This window comes from Cricetulus griseus, chromosome 5, assembly GCF_003668045.3.
Source record: "Cricetulus griseus strain 17A/GY chromosome 5, alternate assembly CriGri-PICRH-1.0, whole genome shotgun sequence".
In the NCBI taxonomy this organism is placed as follows: Eukaryota; Metazoa; Chordata; class Mammalia; order Rodentia; family Cricetidae; genus Cricetulus; species Cricetulus griseus.
The window spans coordinates 40,192,189-40,208,228 of NC_048598.1; the positions used below are offsets into that span (position 1 = coordinate 40,192,189).

At 37.9% G+C, this 16,040-nt stretch overlaps 1 protein-coding gene across 8 annotated transcripts in view; it reads left to right on the forward strand.

Annotated features, from left to right (window-relative positions):
• The window catches only part of Swt1 (SWT1 RNA endoribonuclease homolog), a 74,020-nt gene that overhangs the window by 44,798 nt on the left and 13,182 nt on the right, over positions 1-16,040 (forward strand). For 4 of the 8 annotated variants that reach the window (XM_027417390.2, XM_027417387.2, XM_027417389.2 and 1 more), the window contains 4 exons: positions 2,447-2,595; positions 7,090-7,277; positions 8,833-8,964; positions 11,266-11,332. In XM_027417390.2, the coding sequence (XP_027273191.1) occupies positions 2,447-2,595; positions 7,090-7,277; positions 8,833-8,964; positions 11,266-11,332 (536 nt within the window). Of the gene's footprint in view, positions 1-2,446; positions 2,596-7,089; positions 7,278-8,832; positions 8,965-9,076; positions 9,134-11,265; positions 11,333-16,040 lie in introns of those variants that run through there. The other 4 variants (XR_003485685.2, XM_027417391.2, XM_027417394.2 and 1 more) reach the window with 2 other exon arrangements.

Here is a 16,040-nt window from a genome sequence, read left to right on the forward strand (position 1 = left end):
ACTCACAATGGGCTGGGCCCTCCTGCATTGATCACTAATTAAGAAAATTCCCCACAGGCTTTCCTACAGTCTGATCTTATGGGGACATTTTCTCAATTGAGGATGCCTCCTCTGATGACTCTAGCTTGTGCCAAGTTGAAATAAAACTAGCCAGTACATCTGTCAGTCCTTTTGCCTCTGTCTCCATGACTGGGATTACATGAGTGAGCCACCTAGAAGTTAACAGTTTTGTTTGTTTGTTTGTTTGTTTGTTTTTGAGACAGGGTTTCTCTGTGTAGCCCTGGCTATCCTGGAACCAGGCTGGCCTAGAACTCACAGATATATGCCTGTCTCTGCCTCCTGAGTGCTGGGATTAAAGGTGTGAGCCATTACCACCTGCCCTGTATCTTTGACTACAAAAAGAACTAAAAATGTTCTTGTCAGGAAAAGTAATGGTTTGTTGTGGGAGATGGGATATGCAAAAGTGAAGAGTCTTAGCTATAAACATAGTCATAAGTTAGAATTACTAAATATTTCTGGGTGTGGTGGCATATGCCTTTAATCCTAGTACATGAGTTCAAAGTCAGCCTGGTCAATGTAGCAAGTTCCAAACTAGCCAGGCTGCATAGTGAGACCCTGTCTTAAAAAATAAAATAAAAAATTATTGAATAATTATTACATTTTTTTAAAAGACGTTATTTTTATTTTGTATGTGTTTTGCCTACATTCTCTGTATACCACATGCATGGAGACCAGAAGAGGGCAGCAGACCCTCTGGAACTGGAGTTAGGGTTGCTAACAACCTTGTAGGTGCTGGGAATTGAAACCAAGTCCTCTGCAAGTTCAAGTGGTCTTAACAGATGAATCATCCCTCCAGCCTTAAAAAAAGTATTTTTTAATGTATTTTTTTTTTAAATTTTATGTGCTTTGGTGTTTTGCCATTTGTATCAGATGCCCGGAAGTGGAGTTAGACAATTGTAAGCTGATGGGAATTGAACCACTGAGCCATCTCTCCAGCCCTTACAATGCATTTTTAAATTTTCATTTGACCCTTCAGAATTTGATAAACAAGTTCTTGTGCAAGTGCTACATAGGGATGCCTTACTCATTTTTAGCTCATTTTGTCAAGAGAATGGAAAGCCACTCTCGAATTTAAATGTAATAGTCTCTGTAGGTGAGGGTATAGCTCAGTCAGTAAAGTGCTTCCAAATGCTCATATGGATCTGAGTCCCAGTCCCAGAACCCATGTGAAAGAGCTAGGTATAGAAGTGTGTATTTGTATACAGGGATAGGCAGTGAAGTGAAGGCAGCCGCATCTCTGGGGCTTGCTGGCCAGCTAGCCTAACCTAACCTAATTAGGCAAGCCCCAGGCCAGTGAGGGACCTTATTTAAAAGCACCTGTGAGAGGAACACTTGAGGTTGAACTCTGCCTCCTTATGCACGAAAATATATATACACACACATACACACACACAGAGAGAGACAAAGACAGAGACAGAGCAGCCTCTGAAACCATGAACATTAGAACAGAAACAAAGCAAACATTGCAGAATGATGATTCTGCCTTTGGAAGCAACCACTTAACACTTTAGTGATGGAAAGATTTGTCTTTTCTCTCATTTGTTTTATAACATTAGAAATTTACTTTATTTCATTTTCAAAAAAAAATTTTTTTTGTTTGAGATAGCCCCTCACTATGTAGACAAAACTGGCTTTGAACTTGTAGTGATTTCCCTGCTTCCTCTTGAGTACTGGAGTTACAGGCATGTACCACTATGTCTTGCTTCCTCCTAACTTTTTAAACCTTTGAAATGATTATCACCAATAGCTTGGGAATTTAGTAGAAATATTTTTAGCTTCTTGAGAGAAAGTTATTATAATAGATTATCTTTAATTTACAGAAGGAAAATTCTAGCTTTTGTTTCTTACTGTTCTCTAAAGTGTTTATTAGCTGAAGTTTTGTTGTATATAAAGGGACAACACATTATTTTCAGTAAATCTTGTTTTACTTTTCACGTGATAGAATTTCAGGTAAATGTAATAATAATGATAGCTGTTCAATCATGACAGGAGTCACATCTGACTTACATGCTTGCCTCTAACATGTGACTCCTCCTTTATAGTAGTCATCTGGATGTGAGATAGTGTCAGCTTTGAAAACACTGTGCTTGGGCTTTTTGTCTAGTGATTAATTCCTTTTACTGAAGAATGTATTATCTCACTTTCCTTTGAAGTTGACTGTATTCAAAGAACTAAAATCTGAAAACTGAATACCAAGTCAGCATGAACACTTTGTTTATGAGTAAATGTGTTCAGTTGCTTTCTCTCCCAGATCGGCATTAGTTGGGATGTGTATGTGTAAATGTCTACTTTTTTTAAGTTGAAAAATTAATACTTAATTAGTGTTTTAAGGGATTGTTATGTTGTATGCTTATGTCATATTTTTTTCTTATTTTTTTTTTACCAGCTAATAATGCAGTGGATTTTAAAACAGTAAAATTCCTGCTTCAGGATTCTAAAAGTTTGTTACATGCCTTTAGTATAAGGTCAAATTATGATGGTATTCTTCCACAGACCTTTGCTCAAGTAAACAGACTACTTCAAGTACTTGCAGAGGTAAGATACCTATGGAGTGCTACTTAGAGTAGCTGATTACATACATTTCAAATGTGAATTTAGTAGACAACAGTAAAAGTATATATTACCCTGACTCATTCTAGCATTTTAATGGCATGGGTAAATATCAAGTATATTGAAGTATAGGCAAGTCTTATTACAGTTTATGAAACACATACTTTCTATGGAAGTGTAACACAATAATTGTGTTTATTTTTTGAGATAGAACTTGTCTATGTAGTTCATCTAACCTCAAATGCCTAGCCTCTTGGTACTTTGTAATGCTGAGATTATGGGTATATGCCACTATGAACTTAAGGTTTTATTATTTTGTTGTAGAATTGTGTATTATTTCCTTGATGGATAAGAGAAAGCTGTGCACACAAAAAAGAGGGCCTGGAGAGATGGCTCAGCAGTTAAGAGTCCATGTTGCTCTTGGAGAAGACCCAGGTTCAATTCTCTGCATTTGCATGGTGGCTTTACAAGTATTCTTAACTCCAGTTTCAGGGGTTCTGACACCATATTCTGACCTCCTCAGGCACCAGGCACGCACATGGTACACAAAGATGCATGCAGACAAAACAGTCAAACACATAAAATAAATAATTGAAAAATAACAAAGTAATTTTGGGAATTTTTTTTGAGACAGGGTCTCATGCAGCCCAGGCTAGCCTCAGATTTACTATGTAGCTAAGGAAAACCTTAAATTCTTGATCCTCTTGCCTTTGTCTCCTGAGTACTGGGATTTATAGATGTGTACCTTAATGCACTGTTGATGTGGTGCTGGAGATCTAATTCAGAGTGTTCTGCATGCTAGGCAAAGCACTCTATTAACCAAGATACATCCTGAACCTTAAAATATATTTTACTGAGAATTGTTTGTGTAATTCATTAGATTTTATAGTTTCTTAACTGGAACAATAATATAGTTTTTAACTGGAACAATAAATATATCCAAAATAAGGTTTTTTTTTTTACTATAATAACTTGAAAAGTATACCTAATCTTAATTATCAAGTATAGAAAATCAAGAGAAGAATATTTATCATCTATTTGCTTCTGAAAAGCTTCTAAGAAACTAGGATGAAGCAGTTAACTAGCACCATTTTCAGCTGTAAATGTAAGAGGGGTGGACGTAGAAAAATAATAAGACATCCTTGTTTTGTTAGCTTCCCAGACACCCCAAAATTTTGGTCAACCACTATGCTAGAATAATTCAAATCAGGTTTGTTGATTAGTTTTAGATTTTACATGCTCAGGATCCCAACCTGTGTGTTTTTTGTTGTTTCATTTTTTGCCTCTAATGGTTTAAATTCTTTGAGCCTTTACTCCCCCCACTTTTTTTTTTTTGTAAAAAACGAGTGCAATAATAATTCTTGACTTAGAATTGCCTCAAGAATGAACTGAATTACTGAAGAACTTAGTGCCCAGCAGATAATAAGTGCTGTATAAATGTTTATTTTATACATGGCTGGGCGGTAGTGGCCCACACCTTTAATCTCAGCACTCAGGAGGCAGAGGCAGGCCTGGTCTACAGATTGAGTTCCAGGACACGCTACAAAGCTACAGAGAAACCCTGTTTCGAAAAACAAAAGGAAAATGAAACAAAAAATCTGCTTGCATGATTGTATATGCTCTGTTTTAAGAGCCAGAGCAAAGGAGAACTAGGTAAATGCCCAATATTAAAAATTTATTAAATATAAAACAATTATCTGGGCTGGAGGTGTAGGTCAGTGAGAGAGCTTGTTTGAAATGGCCAAAGCCCTGAGCTCTATCCCAGTATTGCTACAAAAGTTAATTTTAGGAAAAAAAATATATAGGCCCATTATTTATATTTACTAAGTTTGTAATTTAATACAAACAGGTAAAATGAGATCATCTCTGTGTTTTCTGTCCCACAAAATAGACAATGGTAATACCTGTGCACATGGTATGGGAGTGTAACCTCCTTTCTAGGTTGCTGAGAGTCAAATCTCTTCAGCTTCTTACCATTTAAGTTATTTTGCATGTGTTTTTTAATCTTTGTATTTCTCAGTTTCCTCCACTTAAAAATCTGAATTGTTTCTGTTTCATAGGGTTTCCAGTTCTGTGTCATAGTACTGTGAGGTCATGAAGATTGAGTGACTAATATAAACCCTTAGAAAGCTCCTGTATACAGCATGTTTGCATAAATAGAAGAAGTTACTATTAACAGTATTAGAAATTTTATTTGAAACATTTTTTAAGATTTTATTTATTTATTTATTATGTATACAACATTCTGCTTCCACAAGAGGGCAGCAGATCTCATAACGAATGGTTGTGAGCCACCATGTGGTTGCTGAGAATTGAACTCAGGACCTCTGGAAGAGCAGTCAGTGCTCTTAACCTCTGAGCCATCTCTCTAGCCCTATTTGAAACATTTTAAAGTATAAAAATAGTAAGACATTAAGCTAACTTTTGAAATCATCCTTTTATTAATGTGGAAACTTAACCCTAGGAAAATACAGTATTTTTTGTTTTGTGTTGGCCAACCACTCCTGGGCATTGGGTCTGCCTTAAAGTATGGATAATATACCCAGTGAGACTCTGTTGGAAAAAACTAATTTTGCCTTTACAAGCAGGTGTCAATTGCAAATAACTTTTGGGTCAGGCATGAGAGCCTATGTCCACTTGACTCCCTCAGTGCTGGGGCCCCATCTGGCTTGAACCTGTACAGGTCTTGTGTGTGTTTTCATAATCTCTGAATTCATTTGTGCTTCTGTCCTGTTGTGTCTGGAAGACATTGTTTCATTGGAGTCATCTATCACCTCTGGCTCTTAAAGTTTTTCTATCTCCTCTTCCACATAGATCCTGTGGGAAGGTCTTTGATTAAGACAATCCACTTAGGGCTGAGTGTTCCAAAGGCTCAGTCTTTGCACATTGTCCAGTTGTGGGTCTCCTTGTTAGTTCCCATATACTCCAAGAAGAAGCTTCTCTTGATGAGGGTTGAGCAAGACACTCAACTGTGGGTATAGCAGTATGCCATTAGGCATCACTTTATTGCTATGTTCTTATTGCAGAATAATAGTATTAGGTTTTCCATAGGCCTATAATCTATCAAGCCTCAGGTTCTTGACCACTTTAGTATGGTCGGATATAGGTTCCATCTTAAGGAGGGGCCTTAAATCCAATCAGAAAGCAGTTGGTTATTCCCATAACATTTGTGTTACTATTGTAAGAATTCAGGCATTATGCTGGCCTGCCCCTGTCACCCAGCAGAATGTACTCAGGCAGTACCCTGGTAAGCTAAGGGGTCCATGGAAGTGCAAAGGACCCCTTTAAGAGAAAGACTCCGCACACTTAATAGTCCTTTTGCCTGCTCGTCTCTTTCTGCTCTCTTCTCTTTCCCACTCCTCTCTTACCACTCTCTCTTTCCCGCTCTCCTCTCTTTCCTGCTATTCTCCTGGGACAGACTGGACTTTTTCTGTCTCTTCTCGCCTGTCCTCTCTCTCTCTCTGTGTCTCTTTACCTATTTTCTCTTCCCTTCCCCCTTCCATGTCTGTTCCCAGTTGGCTAACACCTACCCTTCTCTTCACTGCCTTTCCCAATATACTCCATGTGGGCTTGTTGAAGTTTGGTGTTTCATCTTTATCGCCCGTGCGGCAGCTGCAGAAAAAAAAAAAAAGAAAAGAAAAAAAAAAAAAAAAAAAAAGAGAACAACAACCATTGCACCAGTAAATTTGTCAGGCTGGTTACTCTTGTAGATCACAGAATTTTTTTGTTCCTGGGAAATATTGATGATTACCTTTCTTCTGTGGTAAAGTGTAGTGTATCTTTAAGTACCATGAACACTCAACACTAGAGAGTTCTAGTGAAGATTCTAGTTAGGCACCAGCTCAACTTCTTTATGTTACATGGTATACGTAAGTGTTGTCTTCAGCAATAGGGCCGTACCTTACCATCAGATTGCAGAGGGTAATCAATAGCCTTGGCAGTAATCTATGATGTTTGGGGATTTCCATGGGGCTCCTTTGACCAACAGTTCAAAAAGATGTAGTCCATCCTGGCATTGGAGGCTTTACTTGGTGGCATAAGATGTCTAGTTGAGGTATTGTGTCCCCTATTATTTAGTGACTCCATTTAGATTTATTTCTTTCATATGTGTATATATTTTAAGAAACCTCTAAAGTAGATTTCCATATGGTTTTTCAAATGGCCCTTTCCAAATTTTCTTCTTTACTCTTTTATCCCCTATTTAATCATCCTAATTTGCCCTTTGTCTCCATGGCAATATATTAAACAGTATTCTTAATTGGTATTCGAATGTTAAGAAAGATCCCAATAGTAAATAAATTGAACATATTTGATCTAAACAGGAAAGAAAAATATCTTTTCTAAGTCTAATGCTGTTCTAGGAATATTCTCTACATATGAAAGAAAAGAATAGCCTGTATATCTAGTAAGTTAGGATCTCTGTTTTCTTAGTTGCTAGTGAAAGACTAGTATGCATTTTATGTAATTCTTATGTTACAGGTCAGGACAAAACTAAAGCCAAATTCTTCAGAAAGCACAGTGAATAAAAAGCAGGAAGACACTTCTTTGATGAAGCTTCATAGTCAAGAAGTCACTGTTTCCTTGGATTCTCATCTTCCCCAGTTCACCAGGCATCAGGAAATCTGGTCTATCCTGGAGAATGTTTGGACTTCAATATATCAAAACAGGTACTAAATTCCCAAGACATTTTCAACTTTATCATTACAAGTTTGCTTTTCATTTGGTTTACATTACCATTTCTACTGTAGTTAGTGTTTGGGCTATGAGTTTAGTGTGCTATGGGCCTTTTTTCTTTTTTTGTCAAATTAGCACATTAGAAATGTTTATGCTTAAATAGGGATAACCATCAGAATTACCTGGAAAATTAAGTTTCTATATCTAAACACTATTCCTAGAAATTTGAATTCTGTAGGGTAAATCTGAGACGGCATTAAAAAATCTCTCTAGGCAATTCTGGTATAATCAAGATGAGGAGCATTGCTTGCATAGGTCAACCACTGAGTCACTTAGATTGATTCAGCAGTGTAGCAAGTTGCAAATCTGTATTTAAACTGGAAACAAGTTAAAAGATCCCTGGATTAAAGAAAAGTCATGTAAGAATTTTAAGGGTGGGTGAATACTATTTCTTAAAGGAAAAATACTATTACTTTAGTGTATAAACATAAAATACTTTAGAATTAATGAAATGAAGAGATACAGAGATCATTCCTGTGTAATTTTTATTTTATATTAGTGTGTATGTGGGTGTAGGAGTGTCATAGTATGGAGGTCAGAGGACAGATTGCAGAAATGGTTCTTTCCCTCTGCCCTGTGAGTTCCAAGAATCAAGCTCAGGTCATCAGACTTAGCAGCAAGCATTTTTACCTGTTAAGCCATTTTGTTGCCCACCTTTTCCCCCAGTATTTGGGACCACTTGTATTTTAGACAAGAGTTCTGAATCTGGGCTACATTCCCCTTGAGTAGTTTTTCAAATAGGTGCTGTTAGAATAGCTTATATAACTTAAAACCACAATTTTATCTTACTGGTGTTTTGAGAAAGGTTTCTCTGTGTAACAGCTCCGGCTGCTCTGGAGCTCTCTCTGTAGACCAGGCTGGCCTGGAACTCAGAGAGCTCCTACCTGCCTCTGCCTCCTAAGTGCTGGGATTAAAGTGTGGGCCACTATTGCTGGGACAAGTGTTGCATATTTCCTTGTACTCATTCTTACCTATCTCCCCTTGGGCTCACATACATAAATACATATATATATATTGGTTTTTCGAGACAGGGTTTCTCTGTATAGCATTCCTGACTGTCCTGGATCTCACTTTGTAGACCAGGCTGGCCTCGAACTCACAGAGATCCGCCTGCCTTTGCCTCCCGAGTGCTGGCATTAAAGGCGTGCACCACCAAGGCCCGGGCCGGTTATCTAATTCTTAATGTTTATGTTCTTGAGTACTGACTTGAATGTATTATTAATAGCATTATTTCCCCTCCATCTCTGTAGTCTTTTAGAGTGAAATGTATTCACCCAGCTTTTATGTTAATTCCTTTAAATTAAATCTGTATAGTGTGTGGCCTAGATCCCTTATGTGGATGTTTGCCAGACTTGTCTCATGTCACTGTCTTTGAATTCTAACTTAAGCAGATAAGCATTACAATCACATTATTACTTTTCTATGTCATCAGTGAAAATACCTGTAAGTACTAAGTGAGCACATACTTCTTTTCTTTCCATATTTTAGCACAGATGTGTTTCAGACATTAGACTCAAGTTCAACTCTGACCACTTCAAAAATAGCATCATTTGAAGAAGCATTTATATATCTTCAAAAGTTGATGGCAGTTGTGAAGGATATTCTTGAAGGAATTCAAAGGTAAGCATTATATTAAATTTAAAGTTTATAAAATCTGTATTTATCAGCTTAATTTAGACTTTCTAGGAGTCTTCTAGCAAGTTAGAAACTATTGGCTGTTTTTTTAAAACAGGGTCTCACTCTGAAGCTTTGGATGGTCAGGTGTGGACCAGACTGGCCTCAAACTCACAGAGATCTGCCTGCCTCTGCCTCTTGAGTGCTGGGATTGAAGGTGTGCGCCACCACACGTAGCAGGTGATTAACTTTTAGATTGACCTTTCTTCATGTCATGTGTTCTGTATCATGTAGGAGAGGAAAGGGGGGAGAAGCATGTCAGTCTTCCATATGGAAAACTTGGTGCATTTTGAAGTATGCTGACTTTCTCTCTCTCTGTCGTGTGTGTGTGTGTGTGTGTGTGTGTGTGTGTGTGTGTGTGTGTGTGTGTGTGTGTGTGTATGTGAGAGAGAGAGAGACAGAGACAGAGAGACAGAGACAGAGAGACAGAGAGATACAGAGAGAGAAAGAGAGCGGGACAGAGAGACAGAGATGTCCTTGATTGTTTCTTCATTTTTATTTTATTTTATTTTTTTTGAGATAGGGTCTTTCACAGAACCAGGAGATTGTCATTTTGACTAGACTGACTGGCTAGTGAGCCCCAGAATCTGCCTGTTTCTACTCTCTAGCATTGGGGTGACAGATGTGCACCACAGCCATGTCTATCTTTTATGTAGGTGCTGGTCATCTGAAATCAGATCCCGATGTTTGCTTGTGCAGTAAGCTGTTTATTCACTGAGCCATTTTCCCAGCTGCAGGTGTCTCTTAAGTTTAGATGACTTCTTGTTTCTTTTTTGTTTGTTTGTTCTTTGTTTTGTTTTGTTTTGTTTTGTTTTTCGAGACAGGGTTTCTCTGTGTAGCCTTGGAGGTGGCCCTGGAACTAGCTGTGTAGACCAGGCTGGCCTCGAACTCACAGAGATCCGCCTGCCTCTGCCTCCCGAGTGCTGGGATTAAAGGTGTGCGCCACCAACGCCTGGCTGACTTTTTGTTTCTTTTATTTGGGGTTTTTGTTTTTGTTTTTTTTTTTTAGGTAGAGGAATAAATAGTTACATATATATTTGGCTGTGTAGACCTAATCATAAAATCTCTCTCAATCTCTCTCTCTCTCTCTCTCTCTCTCTCTCTCTCTCTCTCTCTGTTTTTTTTTCTCTCTCTCTGGTATATTTGCATGTTTGTGCAGGTATATCCACCTGTACACTTTTGTGGAGGCCAGAGGAGGATGGCATGTGTGTCCTGTTCTGTCACTCTGCCTTATTCCCTTAAGACAGAGACTCCTGAAGCTAGGCTAGTGCTAGGCTGGTAGACAGCTCTCCACCCTCCGCCCCTACCTCTCATGGGCACTGGGGTTCCAGAACACTATTTCTGTGGTGTTGCCTATTCAAATTCATGTTCGAATGTTTATACAGTAAGTGTTCCATGCCATTGAGCCCTTGGAGCCGTTTTCTAAAACAATTGTAAACATATGATCTGGGATTTATGTGTTTCTTATGATGTGTGATTTTTATGAAATCTTTAAAAATTGTCTATTAGTCTCTTGCTCCATTTTTTTTCCAGGTTGAGAAATGCTGTTCTAGATGATTATGTATCCACACCACAGTCATCAACTAATTTCCCTCAGACATCACTGTGCCTCTTTATTAGGCTTTCCATATACTACTCTTGGTTCTTTCTGTCACCAAGTATACCATTTGCTTTGATTAATACTAGAAAAATAATATAAATAATTATTTGTAAATGACAAGACGTAGTTACTCCATCTTCCATTTCCCATTTTGTATATAACTTTACTTTTTGTAGTTTATTTAATAACAAGCCCCCTAAGACTTTGAGTGAGGCAGAAAGTACCTTTTTTATGTCTAGAACCTTGTGCATGTAATGACGTTATTGGCCAGTAGGTGGTTAGTGAATGTTTAGGTGTTTTGAGACATGGTCTCATGAGACCCAGACATGCCTCAGACTTGTTATGTAGCTAAGGATGACCATGAACTTCTGATCTTCCTGCCTTTATTTTCCAGTGTGGGGATAATAGGTGTGTGTCACCAGGCCCAGTGCATGTTGTTAAACATTCTATCAACTGAGCTGTATCTCTTGCACAGTAAATATTAGTGAATGTCTTATAATATTTGTGATTGAGGGAAACTTCTTTATTATAAGTCCTTTTGTTAATTTATTGTTTTTATGTTTTGTTTTTTTTTTTTGGTTTTTGGGTTTTTTGTTTTTTGTTTTTTTTGTTTTGTTTTGTTTTTGTTTTTGTTTTGTTCTTTTTAGGATTTTGGCTCCTAATAGTAATTACCAAGATGTTGAGACTCTCTATAACTTCCTAATCAAGTATGAGGTATGAAAAATATTTATATATTACTCATATTTATATATTGTTTAAATATAAATAAATACAGTAAGATTTCTACCAGTATTATTTTCTTCTGCTTCTTCTGCTTCTGTTTCTGCTGCTGCTGCTGCTCCTCTTCCTCCTCCTCCTCCTCCTTCTTCTCCTCCTCCTCCTCCTCTTCTTCTTCTTCTTTTTTATTTGTTTATTATGCATGTAGTGTTCTGCCTGCATGTGTCCCTGAAGGCCAGAAGAGGGCACCGGATGGTTGTGAACCACCATATGATTGCTGAGAATTGAGCTCAGGACCTCTGGAAGAGTAGCCAGTGCTCTTAACTGCTGAGCCATCTCTTCACCTCCCTGGTATTTTCTTTAAATGAAGTGTTTTGTTTTTGTTTTTGTTTTTTTTTCATGCTGTTTCGTTCAGGCTGGCCTAAGTTAAAACTTGAAAGTGTCATAAAAATTTGCCAGTGACATTTATTTTTGTGCCTGTTTAAAAAAATATATTCATTTAAGATATATAAGATAGTGTTTTGGTTGAACATGATAGCTCATCCCTGTAATCTCAGCATTCAGGAGGCTGAGGTAGGAAAATTGTCATGGTTTAGAGACCACCATGGACTACATTGTAAGTACCAGGTTAGCTGAGGATACAAGAGATTTTGTCTCAAAAAGAAAAACAGAAGAGGGGCTCAGCAATTAACAACACATACTGCTTGTAGGTCAGTCAGGTCAGGCAATTGAAAACTGCCTGTTACTCTCCAGTTCCAGGGGTCCATTGCCCTCTTCTGGCCTCTGTGGGTATTTGTTACACACACACACACACACACACACACACACACACACACACACACACACACACTTTTAACCTTTAAAAAAAAAAACCAATTATGTATTACAATCAAGTAAATAAATATAACCATCATCTTAAATGATATTCCTTTTAGTTTGCAATAAAACTGAAAATCTACCTTTTTAGCAAAAAAAAAAAAAAAAAAAAAAAATCCTAAATTTAACAATGTTATTAACTGTAGCCAGCCTGCCTGCCTGCCTAACTGCAGGTGGTCATTTGAGAAATAGCTCTAAAAGAAGAAGAAGCAGAGATTCAAGCTTGGGGGTTATCACAATGACATTACTCAGGCTCATTACTATTAATTAGGTTGGCTCCCGGCATTCATGTTTTACAGTAGCTTGCTGCATTTGTTTATCCTATAATGTGCTGTTTTCCAGCCTTTGACCTATTCCTACCTCCCCTACTCACTTCTTACCGTAACATATCCAGTCTTTTATCATGTTCCCTAAGTGAAATTACAATAGAGTCCTGATATAGACTTATTTCAGCACTTCTTTCTCATTCGGGAACATTTTGCATTTTGGGCAGGTCATTGCTTCATTGTGGGAAGACTGCAGGATGTTCTATATCCTAGCTCGAGCATAGACCCTAGACTGAGCTGAAATGAGGTTGCAGTGTGTTTTCTAAATTGACCTCTGTTTTTTCATCATTGCTGATCCAAGGATCTATTGATTTCTAATTTCTGTTTATTAAAACCTCTCTGCTGCTATTGTTTGTATATCTCATCTCTCAATTTTATGTGTATGGTGTTGTTGTGTGTTTGTTTTCCTAAATTTATTTATTTTATTTCATGTGCATTGGTGTCTGCATATATGTCTGTGTGAGGATGTCAGATACCCTAGACCTGGAATTACACACACACACACACACACACACACATTCTCTCTCTCTCTCTCTCTCTCTCTCTCTTTCTCTCTCTCTCTCTCTCTCTCTCTCTCTCTCTCTCTCTCACTCTCACTCACTCACTTACTCATGCATGGAGATATTTAACAGAGCAATTTAAAATGCCTCCAAGTGAGTAAAGGAAAAATGTATCAATAGTTGAAATTATTGGCTACAGACTTCATGAATTTGTGCTTTAATTTTTATTAGTAAGATAACTGCCTGCTTTATAAGTTGTTTAACTGAATATGGAGTCATTTTTGCCTCTATATTGGATATCTCAATAGATGTGAATGGTTGATTTTAAAAATAAAGGGTAGTTCTAGGTACTTTTTAAAATAAGATCTTTTAGAAACTTAATTACTTTATATTCTTATTATATCAGATTCAAAATCAGTTGTTCAGGTGTCTCTTATTTTTCTCCCAACCACTAACCAAACACTATTCTCTTCCTCCTATGATCAAACATCTGCAGCCTGTTGACATTTATTGTCTGTTTGGATTGATACCGTGTTGGTCCTGGCTTATGGGTCAATACCAACAAAATCACAGGCCCTTGGGACAAGAGCAAAACATGAACAAAAGAAAAAACTAGCCTTATGATGCTTTAATTCTAAATTTATGTTTAGAAGTTTGTAAAATGATTTTTAAAACAAAAAATAGGGCTGGGACTAGGTATGGTAGCTCTGCTTGTAATCCCAGGTAGCAAATTCCAGGACAGCCAGGGGTACTTGGTGAGTTCTCAAAATAGACATATCAGCCAAAAACAAAACAAATAAACAAAACTCCAAAACCTAATGAGCTGGAGAGAGATTAAGAGCCAGTGTTGCTTTTGTAGAGAACCCAGATTTGGACCCTATATAATGGCTCACAGCTGTGACTCTAGTTCTAGGGAATCCAGTACTCTTTTCTGGCCTCTTGAGGGTGCCAGGCATGCACATGATGCACATTCTTGTGTGGAAGAAAAACATTTGCATACATGATATAAAATAAGTAAGTCTTACACAGAAACTACAGAGCTTAGAAAATGGATCAGTGGGTAAAGCACTTGCCATGCAAACATGAGGACTAGACCCATGTAAGGCCAGGTAGGCATGGTAGCACTTTTGTAATTCAAGCATGTGAGAGTCAGAGATGGGATCCTGGGAGCAAGCTGGCTGTTTGGATTCAAATAAGCGATGCTGCCTTATTTGAATAGGGGGAGAGACAGTGAGGAAGACATTTAATGTTAACCTCTAGCCTTCATACATATGTGCCCACTTGTACACATACACATAAACCACACACAGGTACACATGCAAAAAATAATTACTAATCATATAAAGTCGTGATAAACTATACACCAATTTCACCAGTCATTAAGTATATGTATTGTAAGACATTTAATCTATAGACATGTGATCCTCATTTTAGGCAAAATACTAGGATTATATTAACTTAAAGATTTTATATATAAATTAAAAATACCTAATCTCCCTCTCTCAAATATTTTGGCAGGGCCTTATGCATGGTAGGCAAGCATTCAACCAGTCAGCTGTACTCACAGCTCTAAAATAATTATATTTAAAAATTTTATATACTTTAACTTAGAGTAAGTGAAGCATTTCTTCATAAGTATGGGTAGTTTCTATGAAAACATTGGAGAAAGTTATGGAATTTTTCAAATAAGTAATACCCTGACCTCTATAGATCATTTTTATAATAAGAATCTTTAAAGTGATAATAATTGAATCAGGGTAGGGATATTTTTCCCCAACAAAACACATGGCTAGCTAGTAAAACTTGAGTTTCTTTCTCCCCTTTTCCTTCCTTCCTTCCTTCCTTTCTTCCTTCCTTCCTTCCTTCCTCCTTCTTTCCTCCCTCCTTCCTTCCTTCCTTCCTTCCTTCCTTCCTTCCTTCCTTCCTTCCTTCCTTCCTTTTTTGGTTTTTCGAGACAGGGTTTCTCTGTATTGCTTTGAAAGTTGTCCTGGCACTTGCTCTATAGACCAGGCTGGCCTGGAACTCACAGAGATCTGCCTGTCTCTGCCTCCCGAGTGCTGGTATTAAAGGCATGTGTCACAAACACCCAGCCAAAACTTGAGTTCCCTTTACAGTGCTAGATATTGTGTTCTGGGCCTTATACTCTACAGTGATCTGTGTCTGAAGCTCTTTACATAGTTTTTGAAAATAATTGAATAGAAGATAGTTTCATTGAGGTTTTTCTCCACTAGTCCAAATTTCTGAAAATTTAAATAGTACTGTATTATTTGTTGATTTATCTTATTTAAAAAGAGGGAGAGAATTCACTACCCACTGAGGTGACATTTGGTGATGGGCTATTTGCTGAAGAGGATGAGGCAGGAGGATTATAAATTAAAAATGAAATTCCGAGGGCTGGGGTGTACCTCATTGGCTGTACTTGGCTAGTAAGGCCCTGGGTTCAGTCTCTAACAGCAAAACCAAAAAGACACTTACATAAAATTTCCTTCACAAATTTCAAGGTTTTTCCTTGTGCATATACTGGGGTCTGGCCTGTATTAGCCCCACACTGGAGGGGCCATCTATTCTGGACTCATGTCTTTGGGGCTGTGATTGATCAGAACCAGCCAAACAGCCCCGGGTCCAACCCTGAGTGGGGGAGTATGGATGAGGGAAGGCCTAGCTACCCAACAACATTTAGGACAAGACAGAGACATCTGGTCATAACAGGAGGGCTCCCAGTCAATACTGGAGACCACGGTTTATTGAAGCATCATCTTAAGTAACAGTCCAAAGGCAATGGCAGAAGACATCTATTATCATTTATAAAGAACTGATATCAAATATTTTCTTTAATCCTAGAGACACTCCTAAGCAGTACGACACATTCCACACCAGCCCATCTTACTAGCCCTCAGGGTGGGTGTATACTCACCCTGGCTCTCGAGTCTTTTGTTATACAGAAATAGGAGCCATTCCCCACTGAGGCTTGGTATCTGGAGGTAATCAACCTGTAGCTAAAAG